This window comes from Nilaparvata lugens, chromosome 2, assembly GCF_014356525.2.
Source record: "Nilaparvata lugens isolate BPH chromosome 2, ASM1435652v1, whole genome shotgun sequence".
In the NCBI taxonomy this organism is placed as follows: domain Eukaryota; kingdom Metazoa; phylum Arthropoda; class Insecta; order Hemiptera; family Delphacidae; genus Nilaparvata; species Nilaparvata lugens.
In genome coordinates this window covers 40,121,137-40,136,963 of record NC_052505.1, presented here as the reverse complement: position 1 = coordinate 40,136,963, position 15,827 = coordinate 40,121,137, and the positions used below count along the sequence as shown (strand labels likewise).

At 34.5% G+C, this 15,827-nt stretch overlaps 1 protein-coding gene across 4 annotated transcripts in view; it reads left to right on the top strand.

The window, feature by feature from the left end:
• LOC111046291 (paired box protein Pax-5) overlaps positions 1-15,827 on the top strand; it is a 160,126-nt gene that overhangs the window by 74,842 nt on the left and 69,457 nt on the right. For 3 of the 4 annotated variants that reach the window (XM_022331805.2, XM_039421213.1, XM_039421216.1), the window contains exon 4: positions 9,488-9,562. The exons of the other annotated variant lie outside the window; for it this stretch is intronic. In XM_022331805.2, coding sequence (XP_022187497.1) covers positions 9,488-9,562 — 75 coding nt within the window. The remainder of the gene's footprint in view (positions 1-9,487; positions 9,563-15,827) is intronic. 4 annotated transcript variants of the gene reach the window in all.

Below are 15,827 nucleotides of genomic sequence, written 5' to 3'. Positions count from 1 at the left end.
CAATATAAACAAAAAGTTTAAAATTCAGTGTAAAATATATTTTCACTCAACTGGCTGTTGTTTGATGTGAATTCAATTTCTCTCCTAGGGGAAAATTCCACAGGTTAAGTTAGCTATTTGAAAGAGAACATGAATAGAGGATTTTTCATGTATATACTCGTATATCTACTATCCATTCTATTAAATCATACACATAACCTTGTTTAGTTTCCCACATTTTTCCAGCCTAATGAAATATTATATCACTCCTCATATTATGAATATCATATTGATTCATCTATATCGAGAATGTACAAAATTTTGAGTACAATAAGTGATGATAATTCACATTTTTGGAATAATAATTATAATAATCTCCAATTTTCTCTGAATAGTTCTAATCAAGAATCTGGACCCTTCTCTTTCTTGACATGTCGTAACGTAACCCCTAGCATTACGAATATGATTAGTGAGAGAGGAGTTAATAGAAACAATGATACTAATAAACTCACAAGCAAGCCGGGAAAAAGGAGGGAAGGGTTCCGTAGAGTCATGAAATTATAATTCGACTTTGATTGAGGGTTAGGCTGTCGGTGTGTAGACTCTTGTTTGGGAACGGTTGTAAAGAACGGGAGGCATTTTTTGATTTGTCTTTGTTCTTGTCCGTTTTAGTGCGCGATCTTCGTGGTTATTGTTTTCCTTTGCGTCGTCCGTTGAAGAAGAAAGGAAGAGTGAGAGGAAAGAGGCCAAACAATAATTGTGATAAATGTGGGACCGTGTTCGTCCTTTCTCACACCTCATTTCCTCTCTACTATCCGTTTGCAATACATCAGCCTTTGGTCGGCAGCTTGACAGCCGCGTAATCTGTGCACTACAAGCACATTGTCGATAGTTGGTACCTTACAGAAAACAGCTCTTCTTCAACGAATGCTGAACGTTTTGAATGAGTCTCTCTACAGTAGGCCTATAGGCATTTCGTATTTTCCACAAGAATCAAACGGCATTCCTCACATTTTTCAACTCTGGAAAATTCAAATGCTAATTCGATGAACTCCATAGTACTGAAAAACTGAAAGATTGTTTCATAATTTTACCATCAACATTCAATATTCACTGATAAATAATTATATTACATGTGAATCTAACACATCTTAAATCATAATTTATATCATACATATTATAATTTACGACCATCATTCATAAATAACACATAAATTCAAAATGAAACAAAATTAACATTCTTCTCCAATAATATTTATCAATTTCAAAGTGAAAAATTGAATGTAAGAAATATGAAGCATTTTATTTCTGAAATCTTAGGAGAGTATATTTTGTTTTATTGTGAGGAATAATAGTCACAATTATATTCTCTGTAAGTTGTGTAATTCTGAATGATCAAATAAATAAATTATAGCTTGTAAAGACGGTTTGTATAATCTATAGGGATCAATTCCAGTATTTGATTTATCCTCTTTTTTTTAATTGTATAGTTATTTGGTTTATTTGATTGTGCAGACAGAGCTAATTTATCCAATTTATCCAGCATCGGCCGTCTCAGAAGTGCTGAGTAGAAGGCGGTTGGAAGTTCATATTTACTAAAATATCATGATATATAAGATTTTCTTATATCACTTCTCTTTCCCAATTCTAAACTTTATTGTTCGTATAGTTTATTCATGGCTAGCAGAGATGCTTTTTGATTATGTCAATTGTGAAAATGTCTGGACCAATGAACTATCTGTGAACTGATAGAAACATTTTTTTGTTCACTTGTGTGAATCGTAATTTAATTATTGTGTACGATTGATAGCTGATAGATGATGAGATTGCAATAACAGATCAGCCGAAGGAAGCCAAGGCAGTCTGTGTTTAGCAGGCGCAGTATCAAGTGCCGTTGAGGTGTACGAGGTTCCGCTTCCTGCCACCAGGCTGCGCATTCAGGCCAAGTCTGTCAAGTTCTGCTACCTTGTGAGCAAGTCCACAAGCTCACATCCAAACTTTTCAAAATCGGTGGTTCTTCGAATACTGACTGGGATGCTTTGAAATTTAAATAGGTAGCCTAGGTCAGATTTTTGAATTTGAACTGAGCAACAGTTTTTGCTCTGAATATAGGCTAATTAGAAAACATGGTACTCCAATATTAATGAGAGTAGTTATTCATCACTGAACAATATAAATAGATCAGCAGAAATTGATGTTTCATACATCATGACTCCTATGAGTAAAATATGTGAGCCATTAGTGAAAGAATAAAATTTAGGGCTCTTGTCGAATTGTTCCACAAATACTTCAAGTAGTACTGGTACTGCTACTTGAGTTGATTTTTCCTCGTTCCCTACCTGACATTACCTTACACTTGAATTTTCTGGGCTCTCCATGATTTTCCCAATTTCGAATCATTTGAACTCGAATTAATATAATTCGTGTATCGGGACATCATAAGGAACTACACGTTCTTGAGCAGTTACAATTTGATTCCTTTATTTCTAGTACAGTAACGGTTTTATACTTTTTTACTATAATGCCTTCCATAAAAGGATTGAACCAGATCCAACGAATTCTGAGTGGACCACATGAACCAGATGCTCCGGAATACGAAACAATTCTCTTGGATTTCAAATTAGAGACAGTTACGAGTAAAATACTCTCAATCAGTACTACCATTGTAGGTAGTCATTCCAAGTATTTTTACTGCATCGTGATCAGTTTGTCTACAGACAGGATTATAAGATCTTAACGCAGTTTCAATATTATGATCTGGAACCTATTTCTGGTCTCAATGGCGCACTCAATAGTCGGTTTTAAAACTGGACAAAATCTGAGTTCAAATCTCTAGTAGATATCAGCAGAGACAATTAAAAGAATTGGATTTCCAACTTCTCCGTGCTTTGATTCACATTCTCTTCATCTACCAATTGATAGGCTAGAATATATGGACATAACCTACATAATATTTGGACAATAATTTAAGACAAAATTAGGAAATTGAAGAAGTTTTGGGCAAAAGCCTGTTTTTCTTTTCCGACTACTGTATTGTTTACTCTATGCAATAAATAAATAAATTTTGCGATACTAAATTTAATATGATGGACAGAAGTATGGAGCACATTATGTGGGAAAATGGATCGGCTTATACAGTAGGCTATTAACTGTATAAGGCTGGTCACACACCGATTAGTCAAGACAAGACTAGTCACGTATAGTCACAATACTTCACATAGTTGCTTATGACGCAACACACACTGATTAGTCATTGCAATTAGACATGACTCCATGAGCAACTATGTGAAGTATTGTGACTAAACGTGACTAATCTTGTCTTACTAATCGGTGTGTGACCAGTCTAACAGTTAACTCGAGTAAATCTGACCACTCTAATCTGATATTCTATTTAAAAGGATGTGTTAACCTTAGTAATCTGAGTTTTAGAGGAAATTTGGTCTGATGGATTAAAATGTATGGATCAATAAGGAAGAATACGCAAATGATGATCAAGTGTGAGATAATCTTCCTTCAATGTTGTGGCAACTCACAATATATATGCTGGCTTATACACCAGTGACACACTTGGTTATACACAAAGTCACAATGACAATACAGAGAGAACGAATGTATTGAATGGATTTCAGGATGTATTGAGTATGCCCAATTAATGTAATGACGAATCGAGAAAAATGATTTGAGTTGTTACATAGACGTGAAGAGGGTTGCAATGAGGCAAATGTGCTGGTACAACCTTGAGCCCAAATTGCTGGTTGTGGGAGGAAACAGCCGCAGTTTCCGATCGGTTTTTTCATCTCAGCTATCAGAAAAGTAAAAACTACTAAAACGATTAGTCTTTGTAGGTAGGAGTGAAGCCGCCTTTCCCACGCGGCAGCCCCGATTCAGCGTGAAGCTTCCTAGAGTTATTTTAATATGTAACAACAACCGATCGTCGCATCCACGGCTACCGTGCACCGCGCGGACTCTTCTCCTCCTTCTCCTCTTCCTTATTCTTTATATTTTCCTCTTCTTCTTTTCCATTCCTTTTCTTCCTCATCCTCATAAAATCACCGTCACTAAACGCTTGCCCTCTCCACCCCTCCCACCAACCCCCTGAACACCACCACTCACCTATTGAGCTGCCTATAAATTCTTCAGATATGACTTGGTTCGATTACCAGACCCTGATGTATCAGGAATTTTGTTCACATTGAAGAGGTCATAGATATTATCCATAGATTCCACAGAAAATACTTATTTCTATGTTATGTTAGTCTATTGCATAATGATGATTATGCTGAATTCAAAAAAATTGGACGTCTTTATTTATTTATTTTATTTATTCAGGATACAATCACAATTCATATGAATATGATTGAGAAAGAACAACAGGCTTGTCCCAAAATTATTATATTCCCAAATTTCGATAATGAATAACATGTCCAAAAAATTGATTATGTTTTTACTGTTGAAAGTTGAAAGTATAGAAGTATATTGAAGTATAGAAAGTTTCTATAATGTTCTATAACTACAGTTCTGAAGTTTGATGTACGATTATGACATGAATCGTGTCTGCTAATTATAAAGTAGAATTCAAAATAATAACTAAATTCATGATGGAATTAGTTTGAATAGGAGATTTGGCTAGCTATGGTGTTGATTGACTCAGTCTTTGACAAGAAATGAATAATTAGGACAGAATGTTAAATTTATTGACAATTTCCTCTCCAAAGTTGATAGGCAATTGAAAGGTTACTCAATGATTGCAGAAATATCCAATCTGGAACACTGATTGAAAAATTTTATCGGATCCGCTATCAAACCTCTAATAAAAATATACATAAAAAGAGAATGTGATTGGTAGATAGCGACATTCTTTAACTGACATTTCTATTGCCTCTTATTAAGAAATTCAAACAGCATCAATATAGGTCTACTACATTGAACTTCAATTTTAAGAAGAAATAATAAATCCATGTTCCTAATTACCTAATTCTACCTCAATTTCAGTTTCCCTTGTTTGACTGAAACGCTCTTAGTAACAGGTCTCTATCACAATTGAGTAGGCCTAGCTCAATTGATCAGTATTTTTATAATAGCATGGAATGAATCAATTGAATAATGCTACCTCTACCGTACTGATAATGCAACTACCGTACCAATTGAATATACAGATAGTCAATACAAATAAATTATAATTATGTATTGCTGAATATGTATCATATCGTCTGTACTTCTCACCATATAGATAAAAATACTAACTTAATTCATTGAATAAATCAAGTTCTATTGAATGACAACATTTACATGACAAATTGAACAGTTATTCACGCAGATGATCACTGAGTATAGGCAACTGAGCTTAAAAAGTAACTATTACCATATTTATATCACAGGATAACTTACCGATATTTATGTATCATAGTGTATATAATAAGAGGTAATGAGGATTGCTCTGCAAAAGTTCCCACACAAACACACAATGAAAATATAGCTACTTTCTTTACGAAACAAGAACACATTTATTTGACTTCTCTTTTATTCACTTTACACTGCCCATTCACAGTACATTATAATTCATATGCATACTTCAGTCTGAACGGAGAAATGGTGACTTTTCCAGTAGAATACCACAGAATATTCGACCGCGGAAGTTTTATTGTTGAGAATAAAAACCAAACACAAGCATTCGTTTTTCGAGGTTGAAATGTTGCAACCAATCGCTGCAGAGGGATTTCACTGATGGATTTCAGGTCGTCAGCTGCGGTCGCCTTTCTTCCTCCACAGATCGTTGAAAGTGACGATGACTGGCTTTTTTATTTTCAATGAATCACTTTCTATCGTTGGTTAGTAGCTTTCCTGATTGGTTTTTCTATTTCGAAATGAATCAAACAAGAAATTATTTGTTTTCTCAACTGTAACAATTCGAATGCATCTGATAAGAACGCTTTTGTAAGCAACGATTATGATGAGTTGCATTAATCTTCAATCTGCTGACCATTCAAGGAAAGAGGACTAATTAAGAGTTCTAGTGCATCTTACAAGTGATTTCTAAATAATCACAAATTTTTATTTTGTTTCGAATAAATGAATGACGAAACATTACTGATAATTGATTGGCATGGCAGTTCTTAATTTATCCTCTATAGCCCACTTGATCCAATATAAAAACTAATATCATAGAGAAACAATAGCATAAGTAGATATCCCATGGAATAGGGCGTTTATGTCGCAACTTTAACTGTTATCTCAAGCCGATTACTGTCGATTATTGTCGATTTTTACTGTTTTGAACGGTGTAGGAAGAGTGTATGAACGGCTCAATATGAGAGACTACCAGCGTCATAAAGCTTCACGGGAAAGAACTACGTGGACTATAGGCTTGAGATAACAGTAAAAGTTGTGACATAAACGCCCTATACCATGAGATATCTACTAATGCTATTGTTTCTCTATGCTAATACAGTTATTACTCACATCCCATTTAAGGGTTGTGTGGCGGAGAGGACCAGGAGTCTTGACTCCGCCCTAATAAAGGCATATAATCAATCAATCCTAGACTATCTCGTTCTCTAATATTCCATAAACTAATATAGTTAACAACTTTATTATGTGTTCCAGAACCACAAATCACAAATGGACTTTGGGACCATCCAAAACTCCTAGTCCCTGCTTCATTTATTACAGAATATTTATGTCCATCTTCTACGAGTCTCAAAGTAATATGATTCCATAATCAATAAAACATAACACAAATTATTCATTCATTTATCTATTAACAATCATCATTAGCTATACAACAAAAGTTTAGACTATTAGGTCATTGAGTGAAATAAAATTTTACTGAGGCAAATTACCTTGTATTATGTAACACAAGGACACAAACTTACTAAAAAATCGACTAAAATGAGTCATATGCTCACGCAATCCTTTGCGAGAAAAATTGAGCATTCAGTTATAACTCGTGGCCTAACTCGATTCGAAGCACAGTGCTGTCATCCCGACCACCCCTTGTGCCGCGCCGCAATGACGCTGAATGATGGTGTCTTTTGGTGGTGGCAACTGGTCGCGTAGCAAACCGCGAAGCATGAATAAAATAGCAAGCTGCGTGCTGTTGCTAAAAGCCAGGGCGTCTCTATTATCTCCGCATTTGAATGCATAATCTGCTGTACGCTTTCGGTTTGTCTCCGAAGATATGCAGCCAAATCGGATCGCCGGGTTTTTTTGCTTGTGTGCCGCTGTCGATGCCACCCCTCCCGGCTTGCTTTGCTTTCCTCTGCACATTATGCTGATGCTGAGTGGGATACGCTCCGCAGATCAAGGGATCCCCACCCCCCACCTCTCACCCGGCGCATCTCCAAGGCATCAAGCCGTGCATTAGAGAGCTTCGCTCCTTCAAAGCAAACCACCCACCCACACCCCTCTCAACACACACATATTCGGGCCTAATCTGCCAGGTGCCATGTATAACCAACCCCTCACCATCACCATCAACCAAACTCCTAATTAGTCCTCATGCCGACAGAGGCCGCAATGTAATGTCGCCGTGCTCTTCCCAATTATACAACACATCCATCCATTTGTCTATGAATTTGCTCTCTTGTACCAATTAAAACTACAAAGTAGATGTACGATGTGTGGAGTCAGTCATTAGGTGCAATACAGTGAGTGGAACACGCAAATACTCGTCTAAAATGTAATGGCAACATTTCGAAGAGAATCCGAAAAGGATTGCTATTCTCCCAGTATTGACTGGGAATTATCATACTTGTATTGAATATACATTTCTATTACAGGCAAAAGCTTTTATAGGAAACGAATCTGCATGGATAACCCCATAGATCCTATGTTCTACAAAGGTTGAAAAAAGTAAATATTTAAGAGTATTATTCATTCATTTTACCCACAATCATAGAAGATAATAGTTAAAAATACTAAGATGTAAGTGAATAACACAAAACTATAACAACAATAATAATATACTAATTTGATATCAGTGATGGGTGCGAAATAAGGGAGGATTGTAAGGTTTTCTAACTGTGGTTTTACTCATGTACTGAGAAAATCCTTAATCCTTCAAAGCTTAAAAAAGGAATCAGGAAAAGTGAAAGGAAGGTAGGTAGGACAGGATGTGACGAAGAATGGTATGTTAGAATAGGACCACAAAATTAATAAATTTAATCAAAATGAATGGGAATATTGTTAAAACCGTAACATATTGGAAGTGATACGTGATGATCTTGAAAAGGAACCAATAAGATAAACTTGGATGGCAAATAATGTGTTAAGGTTGGATGATACTCTTCAAATACTATCGGCTATAATATTATAATAGAAGACCTATGTTGAATTGATTTTTATTATCTGACTTTAATCCAAGGTGTCCTTTCACATTATACGGTTTGGAATCAGTGTAAGTAAACGCAATAATTACTGTACCAAATAGATGATCTATAATAAGACTGGACTATTCCATTGCTACAAATTACACTGACTTTGAATTTATTGAACGATTTACTGCAAAGCTAAGAGTACAAATGAGTTGACTATCATATATGTTGTTAATGAAAGTAGTCATTAAAGTTGAAATATGTCGACTTGCAAAAGTTGTTAATCATTTGGTTTATGGAAGCAGCCAGGGCGACTGAGTGTATGCAGCGCACTGCTCTGTGTGTGAGGTCCTTGGTTCAAGTCCAAGTTAGGGAGTAGCGAAGCATGACCAATTTACCGGCGTCTTTAGCGTTTTGGTGCTTCATCATAACTGAAATAAACCATTGCTACTAGTTCGTCAACGCCTCCCACACGTAAATACGTTGTAAATACGCTGCATATTTCTGATTTTCAGTTTTATTTTTTGTACCAAACGGCATGTGATTTTTCCCTAAGCACGACTGGTAGTGGATTCTTACTGTGTCCACTATCTATGAGATTTGAATATGGAGAAGTTTAGTTTTGACATTTCAGGTTGTTACTTTGAGGAGTTGAATTCCGATTTCAAAAATATGAAAACGTTTTCTACAATACTTGGTAGTAGGTTGATTTCCTCATGTTTCCGTAAGTCACTACTATCAAATCAGAATTAAATGGTGTCTGGATCAATTTATTGATTGACTTGTTTCTCAATTTGGTAGCAAGTGGATAGTAAATATGTGAACTGTTATCAAATTGGCTCACAAAAAAACAACTCCATATTTCCAAATATCATAGCATACATGTTATAAAATAAGTATCTTTTTATCCATAAGTAAATAGACTGAACTTTTAAGTCTATTATAGTAGACTAAAAGTATAGTTTACCCTTTTCCTATAATAGTTGTTCCAATTTGTTTTAACTAATCAGATTTTCGAATCAGTATATTTTATATATATATGTGTGCTTTGAACTATCTTTTGCTCCTTCTGACACAAATTATCAATATACATACTACTAAATCTGGAGAAAATAGATTCCCATCAATCTAAGTCTGTAGGCTGTTTTCAAATCCATCAAGTATGAAAACCCTGAATTAATATTTCTCTATTTTAGGGAGGAGTGGAGTCCAAATTCAAGCGACCTACTATGATACAATTATGGACGATTCTCAATCACTTCAAGATGATGGTAAAAATAATATTTGATTTTACTAATTTATACAGATAAAACCTGCATGGGTGAAATCTGTGCTAGAATATCAGCTTTTTAACAATTCGCTTATATTCTATGAAAATCTAGAAGAATCTACTTCTTAACTTAGATACGTAACGTATCTTATTAACGTAGTTGTGTAATGTAAAATGAGTCAATATGTATCACTAATTCTCATTCAAATCTAAAATTTTATAAATTACATCTGAACTCTCTTATCTTGAAGAAGAACGTTTCATTTTTTGAAAAATCTCTTATTCAAGCAGTTTAGGCTTTCGCAGTCTTTATTCACAATTCAGATCTAACAATTTTTTTCAATTTTTTTTTTCAATTTATTATTATTAAAAACACACATAACAAGACAAAACAAAATTACAAAGAATTTGAAACAAATAAAACACAATAAAATGTTACAAATATAAAAAACCATGGGCTTTGTGGTTGGGTGTGTTGGAGAAGAGAAAAAAGAGAGGAAGATACCTAGCCAACTATGGTTTCCCATGTAATAGGCCGGCAAAGAAGAGAAGAGAAGTAATGAGGGAAAAATGTAAGGGAGAAATGGGGGGAAGGAAGAAAACAGAGGAATAGGTACTCAAAATAAAGGTAAGCGAGTCCACTGAAAAATGAAAAAAACAATGCTGGAGCAGAAATCTCGAGTCATATATCTAAATGGAAGAAGAAATTACTGTATGTCCAGTTTTTTATATCCAGTTTAATTTTTCCGCTGATCTTATTGTCCATGAGAAAGTGATTTGGAATGAGGTTTATTATTTTAGTACCTATGTAAATTAACTGCCTCCTTATACATTCAATATTAGTGTTATAGGTTACATATTTGTTAGCAGTGGCCCTTAGATTATAATAATTAAGTGTAGAGTTTATTGTGAGAGGAAAATCGGATCTATATTTTATCAAGTACTCAATTACGGTTTTTATGTATAATTGACGTATAGTCATGACCTCAAAATCACTAAAAACCATATCCGTTGGATAGAGCCTGGGTTTGCTTAATATAGTTTTAATTATCAGTTTTTGTGCTACAAATAATTCAGCAATATGACAGTTGAAACAGCCTCCCCAAACAACTATGCCATACTGCAGAATTGACTTGACTAGAGCATGATACATCATTTTCAGGTGGTTCTTATTAAGAATTCTGTTAACTTGGTAAAATTAAAAGATAAATATCTAATTTTTCTACATATGTATTAATATGAACATCCCATTTAAGGTTTTCATCAATTATGATTCCCAAGTACTTAGTATTATTGACTTTTTTAATGGTGGGACAATCACAATTACCCAAGTTTAAATTGCACTGAGAATGGAGTCTCAAATCTTGATTCTCGTTGGGCTGTCCTACTCTATTTGCAGAGAAAGTTATGTGATTCGTTTTTTCAATATTTAAACTCAAGGTATTCTTATCTAACCACTTCTTGATTAAAAGCATATTATTTTCAGCTATGGTATGAACTTCATTCCAAGAATTACCGTGAAAAATAGCTGCAGTATCATCTGCAAAGGATATCACAGTTGAGTTTAGAAGTCTTAAATTTAAAAAGTCATTACATAGAGTATGAAAAGGATGGGAGAAAGTACAGTACCTTGAGGAAGACCATAAGAAGTTAAGTTAGTTACACTAGATTGATCATTTATGGTTAGGGACTGGGTTCTATTACTCAGATAGCTTTTGAACAATTTAAGCGAGACTCCTCTGAAACCATAGGACTCCAGTTTATTGAACAAAGTATTATGAGGTATTGTATCAAAAGCTTTGCGTATATCCAGGAAGACTGCAATAGTTTTCTTATTGGAGTTTATTTTATCAGATAAAGTATTGACGATTTTATTAGAGCGTCAGATGTACTTTTACCATTTTGGAAACCGAATTGGTTCTTGTTGATTATTTTGTTAAGATTCAAGAAAGAAACAACTCTTGACTTTATAAGTTTCTCCATTATTTTAGCAAGGTTGCTGATAAGACTAATCGGTCTATAATTACAGGGATTAGTCGGGTCACCTTGTTTGAATAGAGGTTTTATTTTGGCTGACTTGAGGTGCTCAGGAAAATATCCCTCCTCAAAGCATCTATTAAAAATGAAAGAGAGAGGTTGAGATATAAAATTGGCTATTTTCTTCAGCGTAATATTACCTAGACTATCAATACCAGGACTGCAGTTGTTCTTCAGATTTTTAATAGTTGCCTCAACCTCAACTGGGCACGTTGGTCTCATAAAAAACGTGTTATCGATCTGTATTTCAGGGAATCGATCACCAGTATTATCAGGGATATTGATAGTTTGAGCTTGTAATTTACCCACATTTGTGAAATAATTGTTGAGGGATTGAGCATCAAGTTCAGTACTCTTGTCGTTGATACTGTCCTCACCTATAACTTCGTTTATGCACTTCCACAACTTCATGCTGTTGTTATTACAATTTTCAATTTTCCCTTTATAGTAGACTTCCTTTGCATGATTTATGATCTTATTCAAACCATTACGATAAACTTTATATTCATTCTTTAATATATTGTTATTAGGATCTCTTCTGAGTCTAGAATGCATTTTGTCCCGCGTGATTATTGATCTTATGATGCCTTCAGATATCCAGGGCTTCAGGGGACGAAGTCTGTTAGGTATCTCTTTTACCTTTCTGCATTGGTTGATGAGACTGGTCAAACGATCGACAAATTTATTCATAATAGTGTCAATGCTTCCATTCACGGTATAGATTTCTTCCCAATCTTCATTCCTTATGCGTTCCAATAGTGCATGATAGTTGGTTCTAGTTAATGTGTTTATCAATACTTTTCTATTATTCTTATTGATAGGAACCTTCACCAAGTTCAGTACAACCGCGTAGTGGTCAGTTATGGTTGTCCTAAATATTGCTCCTTTAATGGACATAGGATGGTTGCCTGAATTTTTATAAAAAATGTGGTCAATGCAAGAATTTGTTGTGGTTGTTACTCTGGTATCACCAGTTATGTAAGACTTATAGCCATTACTATTAAAATATGCAGATAATCTTGAACAGGAACACTAGTTGAATGTGTATTTATATTCATGTCTCCCGCCACACATACATTTATTCCATTAGGAATATTACTGATTTCATTACTCAGACTATTAAGAAAATTATCAATATTTTGATTACTTGGTGATCTATAAACCCCAATCACCTTCACAATAAAATCATCAATTCTTAGGTCAGCACTAACTACATTAGCATCAGTAATATCGAGTGAAACTTCATTGAATCTTATACAATCTTTTATGTACATGCATAATCCATCACATTTATTCTGTTTAGTGAACTTATTTATTGCCGTATATCCAGGAATGTTGAAAATGAACGGCATATCTGCAGTCAACCAGGTCTCCGTTGATATTATAATGTGAATATCAGTTTTCAATTCATTGAGGCAGCAAATGAACTGATCGAAATTAGCATTCAAACTACGTATATTCATAGACATAATATTGAAACACTCAGCATCTTTATTTCTGCACTCGAGAAAATGATAGTTCAAATAATCGTCGATTACATCTGTTTCATTTTCTGTTTCTAAAATATTCAGAACTTCTTCAGTGTCACTCATAACTTATATCATCAGGTCCACTTCTCTTTTCCTTGTTCCATTTAACAAGCCCCTCACTATCTATGAATTAAGTTTCTTAATTAGTTTGTCCACAGCATCATCTACTAGACTGGTTGTTAAATACCTGAAAGTTTCAGTGTGTCTAGACAAAGCGACAATCGCATGGGGCATGCTGTTATAGATTTCATTCTCTTGTACTTAATTCTGATTAGAATAACATTTTTATGAGTTAGCCCTTGTGCTTCATGGATTGTGTGAAGTGCAACATCCTCTCTCCACTTTATAGTATCACCCACCATAAGTTTTTCCTCTTGGGTGAATGTCAATATCAAAGTGTCGGGTTGTATCAGATGGTATTCCCCATTTCTGTAAGTAGGCAGAATTGAGATAGCTCTTTCATTAATCGTCGTAATATTTTCATAGACAGTGGAAAGGACAAAACAAACATCGATAGGACATCTACGAGTTACCGTTTGCTTTGTAAAAGGTTCGCAGAATTCTGAAATTTTATGCCATCTTATGGCATAATTACTTCTCTCAATATAGGGTATTTGGTTTGCGTCACCAACAACAATCATTTCTGAGGCCTTACTCAAGTTAGCAATAAACCCGATGTAACCCGCATGCATAAGTAGAGCTTCATCAATAAAAACTCTATCGTATGTTTTATTCTGATTATGATTTATTATATATGAGCCAACTGTTCTGTAATCAAGCTTAAGACGATTACAATGTTTTCGACCATACCTTTCAATGACAGTTTCACGGATTGCTTTAATACCTGCCCGTGTTTGAGTGAGTACTAGATCCTTGCCAGGCTCATGATGCGAGACTATAAAGTAAGATTTACCACAGCTGGGAACACCGTCATACCACTTTATTTTAGGAAGTTTACACTCATGAAGAGTTATTCTATTTATAGTTTTTATTAATTCGCTATTCAGCATAAGTGTAGTATTACGTGTGGCTAAAACATATCGTTCTTTAGTAGAGAATTTTAAAGTATCCTCTTGAAATTCTACGTAACTTCCACCCTGCTCCAAGCAATATCCCATTCGGTATTTAGAGTTTGTTTTGAATAGGAATCTTTTCAAATTATTATCATAGATGTTCATATTGTTATTCAGGACGCTTATTAGTTCATCACCTGATATTGACATGTTTCTATGCGTGATCCTAAGAAGAATATTTTTATATATTTTAGCATTTTCGTTATCAGTGTTTTGAAGTAGAGTCCGTAATTCAATCATAGAGTTTATGAATGCTTCACGTTTATTATTACCTTCAAAGAATCCTACAGGGTGAGAAATTCAATAAACAACCACATATTTGAGAATTTGTGAGAATAATGTTCTTAAAAAACATTAGAAGTGATAATCTACAAAAATAGCATTTTCCTTACAATCACTTATTTGTGATTTCAAATAACTATCTTAATTTCTAAGATTATTTAAATTGAGGTCGGTAACTTGCAATATTTGACTCATGATATTTATTAGATAGCTTGAATCAGTCTGTCATCGTTGGGGCATAGGCTACCGTTTAGGACAAAGTAATAGTGCATCAAGGCCAGTACATTTGTCACTCATAGATAACATAAAAATATGCTGACGTTGCAAAACTCAACTACGGGAAACAATAAATTAATATTTCGAGACAAAAAAGTACGTCTTCAGCTGACATCACAATGCTATCAGTTGTTGAATGAAAGTATCCGCCAAACTATCATCCTAACAGTAAAAATAGTGGACATTAATGCATGAAGAGGCAATTCAATAGCTAGGGCCCTAGTCACGATAGTGACTTCACTTCGCTTTTAGAGTCTCATCAGATTAGAGATTTGATAAAGAGGGCACAATCAGTAATTTGGGTGGAGAGTGAACTGAGGAATGACCTTGGCGTGTGCTCATATTTCTTGTCAAATTTGAAAACAAAGCGAATTGAAAGTAATTTTCCTGTTGCGTACAATGCAAGGTCACAAGTCAACTACTGCAACAACAACACAGGATCGATTCTTCTCATTCCTGTTTCATCAACAAGATCAACATCAAGATTGACTTAGACTTAATGTGTACCTGTATTGTTGCTATACTTCGGCAATTTGAAGATTTGGTATGCATTTTAATTGAACCTTCACCAGAATACCACTTCGAATCATACTTTGTCCGAAAAGGCATTTCTGATAAATTTTAATGGCTATATTGCTAATGATGATGCTTATGTACCCTGGCATCAATGCACGCATTACACTACAAAAGTTGAGTACAATACAAAAATTCAATAATTAACATACTTATTCATTAATTATCATTGAATTACGATTATTGTTAGTATTAACTAGTCAGGGCACCTATAAAGTTCTTGTAACGGAGAAATATTTTCTTTGGAATTTTTCACAGATAGCCTAAATCAATGTAAACAATAGCTTTTGGAGAAGAACAACTGATTTAAATACAGCTTTAGCGAGACCTACGTTTGTTAAACCTAATAATTATGATAGCACTTCCAATATAAAACAACGTAGACAATGAATCGATTAACAAAATAATTAATCTACCAATATTTATTAATGTACTAGCCGTCAGGCTCGCTTCGCTCGCCATATCCGGTTGAATTTAAAAAGAGTTTTATAGTTCT